Source organism: Rhinolophus hipposideros (assembly GCF_964194185.1).
Source record: "Rhinolophus hipposideros genome assembly, chromosome: 5".
NCBI lineage: Eukaryota > Metazoa > Chordata > Mammalia > Chiroptera > Rhinolophidae > Rhinolophus > Rhinolophus hipposideros.
The window spans coordinates 79,265,030-79,270,415 of NC_138051.1; the positions used below are offsets into that span (position 1 = coordinate 79,265,030).

Genomic DNA, 5,386 nt, shown 5'->3' on the forward strand with positions numbered 1-5,386 from the left:
TGTAGATCTAATTCCTTCAACAGACCGCACTGCACAAGCCTGAGTGGCCAGGGCGGGAGAAGGAGCCAGAGTGAACTTAGGGAAGCACAGGATTGTGGGGAAGAAGGCCGGTGCAGAGGCCGGCAGACTGTGGAGGCAGGGGAAGCTCTGAGGGGCCAAGGGAGCCCCCTCAGCCCTACTGAGTGTCCCTGGCAGGCAGGAGGCATCCAACCAAAGGAGAGAAAGTGAGAGAAGGGATGGAGCAGGACACAGAGAGAGACGGAGGGGAGTGGAGAAAGAGGGGAGAAGGAGAGAGCAAAAATAATGACGAACACCTACAACATTCCAGGTGTCAGGGGCACTGTCTCTGCCCCTCCAGGTTTCCAGAAGAGCTCCCACCGCCGACCCCCTTGGTCTCTTACCCCTTCAGTGAGTTACTCTTGGTGGAGCGAGGTTAGGGGCAGGTATGTATTTACAAGGAAAGGGGGTTATGTGTCTCTGGCATAGGAGAAGGGCTCCACCACTGCGGGTGTGGGCAACCTCCATTAGAACCTTGGCACAACGAGGGGGAAATGGTGCCTGCAGGATGGAATCTGTCAAAGCAAAGGAGAAGAAAGGCCACAGAAACCGAGGGGTTGATCTTCTCGTGGGAGGGGAGCTGTGAAGCAACAGTCTCCCTAGTCTTGGGTCTGCGCAGGGCTCGAGTCCATGTTGAAGGATGGGGTAGAAAGCTTGCCCAGTGCCCTCCAACCGATGGAGAGCTGTCTCCCTGGTTTTGGCTCCATGCATCCCTGCTGGGGGGGGGGCAGAAGGGGTGGAGCCATGCAGGGTGTGGGGAGGGTGACCTGGGGAATGTGGGGGTTCTCGGGTTTCTGATGCCCACCGGGGCAGGGGCAGGGGGTGGCTCAGGACGCGGGGCTCTGTGGCTGGTGCGGTCATGTCTGACTTCCTCCCTGCTGGAAACGCGGGGGATGATATCACCAGTGGAAAGGCGAACTTGGAGGCCCGAGAGTGCCTTCCTCCAGGGCTTTTGGGGAAAGGGCGATGGGGGCTGTGCCAGCTAGTACTCTGGCTTTCCCCAGGCGCTCCAAGCCCCTCACAGCCTTCAGTTCCTGGGCCCACGCCCTCCTGGGACTTTCTAGTTCCATCTCAGCCAAGTGCTTGCTCATCTTCCAAACCCGGGTGGAAGCACCCTGAGCTGAATAGAGATGCTGGGACCCTTTGAGACTCCCACAGTTACTTACTGGCCAGTATGTCCGCGGACTTGACCCTGAGAGCACATTTGCCCAGGGCTTCCTTCTGGGATGTGGTGGATAGATTGCAAGAGGTCCGTGGACCAGTGAGGACCCTAACCCAGGGAAATCTCTTTCTGCTCTTTCTTAAATGAGGCACAGGCTAGAGGTGAGCCTGTGGATTAGAATCAGCGCAATGGCTGGTCGAGGTGACATATGGCCCAGGGGATGGAGTCACCAGTGGTGTGTCTTCACAGACAGCTAAATGATGTTGATGAGCACATAGGAAAGGAGGTAGATGGAATTAACCAGATCTGGGGACTTTTCTTGACCTGCGAATAGTAATAATTAACACAGGGAGCTCTTTTGACGTGCTGGGCACTGTGCTGCTTAGATCGTTCTAATGCATCTCGTACATGTTCTGAATATGCATTATCTAATAGCCTAACATTATTCCTGATTTTACACATGAAGAATCTGAAGCACTAAGAGATGACATCACTTGGCCAAGGTCACACAGCTTCTGGGACCAGTGTTCTGTTTTGTCTTTGTGATGAAGAGGGAACACGCATTGCACTTTTCTGGAGGAAAAACAAGCTGATGTCAGGGATTCTTTCAAGAAAGCAAATTTCAGGGCCGTTGCTGAGATCACCATCTATTCAGCAAATGTCCTAAATGCTGAATGCACTTCTGTGTCTCAGCACATGGCATGACTGATGGTCGTTATAACAACCAGCAACTACCAAGGAAAGGTTAATTTATATTTTGAAAACTCTGTTTAATAAGGTAGGGGAGTGAGTAACAAGCTTTAAAAAGATCTCCATCAGGCTCTCTGCTCCTCCCGTTCGACAGACAGCCGCGTCTTCCTGCGCAGTACCAGCACGACCCTGAGACACGATGGTGAAGGTCGGAGTGAACGGATTTGGCCGTATTTGGCGCCTGGTCACCAGGGCTGCTTTTAACTCTGGCAAAGTAGATATTGTTGCCATCAATGACCCCTTCATTGACCTCAACTACATGGTCTACATGTTCCAGTATGATTCCACCCATGGCAAGTTCAAAGGCACAGTCAAGGCTGAGAATGGGAAGCTTGTCATCAATGGAAAGTCCATTACTATCTTCCAGGAGCGAGATCCCGCCAACATCAAATGGGGTGATGCTGGTGCTGAGTATGTTGTGGAGTCCACTGGGGTCTTCACTACCTTGGAGAAGGCAGGGGCCCACTTGAAGGGTGGAGCCAAGAGGGTCATCATCTCTGCCCCTTCTGCGGATGCCCCCATGTTTGTGATGGGTGTGAACCATGAGAAGTATGACAAGTCCCTCAAGATTGTCAGCAATGCGTCCTGTACCACCAACTGCTTGGCCCCCCTGGCCAAGGTCATCCATGATAACTTCGGCATCGTGGAGGGACTCATGACCACAGTCCATGCCATCACTGCCACCCAGAAGACCGTGGATGGTCCCTCTGAGAAGCTGTGGCGTGATGGCCGAGGGGCTTCCCAGAACATTATCCCTGCTTCTACTGGCGCTGCTAAGGCTGTGGGCAAGGTCATCCCTGAGCTGAATGGAAAGCTCACTGGCATGGCCTTCCGCGTCCCTACCCCCAATGTGTCGGTTGTGGATCTGACCTGCCGCCTGGAGAAAGCTGCCAAATACGATGACATCAAGAAAGTGGTGAAGCAGGCATCGGACGGCCCCCTCAAGGGCATCCTGGGCTACACTGAGGACCAGGTTGTTTCCTGCGACTTTAACAGTGATACCCACTCTTCCACCTTTGATGCTGGGGCTGGCATTGCCCTCAATGACCACTTTGTCAAGCTCGTTTCCTGGTATGACAATGAATTTGGCTACAGCAACAGGGTGGTGGACCTCATGGCCTACGTGGCCTCCAAGGAGTAAGAGCCCCCTGGACCCCCAGCCCCAGCAAGAGGAAGAGAGGCCCTCGACTACGGTAGAGACCTTTTCCCAAATTGATCCCCCAACACACTGAGAATCTCCTGACCTCGTCTCCATCCCAGACGCCCTAAAGGGTAGGGGCTAAGGGAGCCCAGCCTTGTCATGCACCGTCAATAAAGTTCACTGTACCCAGCCAAAAAAATAAAATAAAATAAAAGATCTCCATCAAAACCAAATTACCAAAATTAAACACTTAAAGGAATTCATCCCTCTCTGAAAAGCATGGCTACTGTGGTACCTCATTCTAGAGGACGCTTAGTTTTAAACATTGTCCTCCCTGGAGGGGCTCTGCTTTGATGTCACCAGTGGTGCCATTGCAGCTGTGAAACAGGAACGAGCAGTGTCTCTCCATTATGTTCTCACAAGTCCTCCCAGAAGATGGCAGGGATCACGTGGTGAAGTTCTCTTTTCTCACCAGTCTCAGTCTGAAATTCCCCCAACGCTTGGGGCTCTGCAATACTGGGCAGCCGGCAGTTTCCCCAGCAATTGCCCTGGCATCTTGCCCCCTTTACACAAAGCAATCACTGTTGCAGAAAATGAGGGTCCTGTGACCATTTGGCATCATCCCCTGCCTGGCATTTGCGTGGGAGAAGGAACTTTCTTTCTCCCTGACAATAGATTCTGATCACAAACCAGGCCCTTTTCAAGGAAACAGATCCCCATAGAATGACTTTACCTATAGGTAAGAACTGAGTGCTGGAACACAAGTGGTTTCCTGTACAAAGCCTGTTAACGTCACTGAGACATCAGTGAAAGCCTGTGAAGGCCTCAAACAGCTTTCCACCCCCTTACCCTCATTGCCAAGAACTCTCACCAAGGCTCTCTTCACCCTCATCCTCTCATATCTGGTCCCTGGCCACTGTGATGGTCACGCGGTAGTTAGTGGTCTTGAATTCCAGACTTACCCTCCCTTCAATGCAGGTGTAATGATCCCTTTTTACTGATAGCATTTCTGTGGGTTACTTTACTAAGAAATTAACATTGCTCTAACACCGTTATCTAAACTACAGACTTAATTTGGATTTCCCCAGTTTTACCACTAATATCTGTTTCAAGATACCATATTGCATCATGTCTCCTGTGATCTGTGACCATTTCTGTGTTGTTCCTTATTTTTCACAACCTGAATATTTTCAGGTATTTTATTGAATGCCCTTCAATGTGAGTTTGCCTGAGGTTTTCTCATGAATAATCCAGAGTTATGGATTTACTGGAAGAATACCCCTGCGGTGAAGTACCCTTGCTCTGTGCACCATATCAGGAGACACATGATATCAGCATGACTAATGGTGAGGTTGAACTGGAACCCATGGGTAAGGTGGCTCTGCCAGCCTTTTCCACTGTAAAGTGACAGTTTTTCTCTTTCTAGACTCTACTTATTGGAAGTGAGTCACTAAGTCCAGCCCGCACTCAAAGGGAGGGAAATGAAGTTCCATTCCCTGGAGAAGGGAGAATCTACATATATAATTTGGAATTATTCTATAAAGACTTGTCTCTTCTCTGTAGTTTATTTATTTATTCAATTATTTATATCAGTATGATCTCATGGATATTTATTTTATTATGTGAGTTATAATCCAATACTTTCTCAAATTGTTGTTCAAGTTCTTCCAGCTTTGGTTATTGGGAACTCCTTCAGGTTGGTTCCTGTGTCCTTTTAACATACCCCCCTCCATCCCCCCAATTTCCTTATTTTAAGGCACTATAATATGCTCCAGGCTCACCTTGTATTTTCCTGCTTTGGCCCTAGAATCAATTCTTTCTCCAGGGACCCCTTGTTCCTTTCATTGGAGAATGGTATTTGGGAACCAATTTCTGAGCCGTAGGTGTGCTCTTTGCTACTGAGTATCACTGCTTCTATGCCCTCTCAGTGGAGAGTTAGGAAATATATGTATGGAAACTAACCCATGTGTATGCACATATCTACATTTATTTCTGTATCTGTCTATATACTTAAATAAAAATGTCTTCATACTGATATCTCCAACTCTAATCCAGCACCACAGGATTCATCCTTACCTTCCCCTTTTCCTTATTGTCACTTCTTTCTCTGACAATGAGAAACCTGGCTCCCATTGTGTATAGTTTATATATTGTACTTATTTGTTCAACCCTAGTATGCACGTAGTTTCAGAATTTCCAATCCCTATGAAAAACAAGTTTTAAAGTAGAATAAAGCATTTTTGTATGGTTCTTTTTTGTCTTTAGCCTTACGATTC

General features: G+C 48.9%; 1 protein-coding gene across 1 annotated transcript; it reads left to right on the forward strand.

Moving 5' to 3' along the window:
• Positions 1-2,093: 2,093 nt before the first annotated feature.
• Positions 2,094-3,110, forward strand: LOC308497942 (glyceraldehyde-3-phosphate dehydrogenase-like; the record flags this gene model as incomplete). The annotated part of the gene is made up of 1 exon (XM_081049010.1): positions 2,094-3,110. The coding sequence occupies exon 1, from the start codon at positions 2,109-2,111 to the stop codon at positions 3,108-3,110; it is 1,002 nt and encodes a 333-aa protein (XP_080905136.1). The 5' UTR covers positions 2,094-2,108.
• Positions 3,111-5,386: the final 2,276 nt, after the last annotated feature.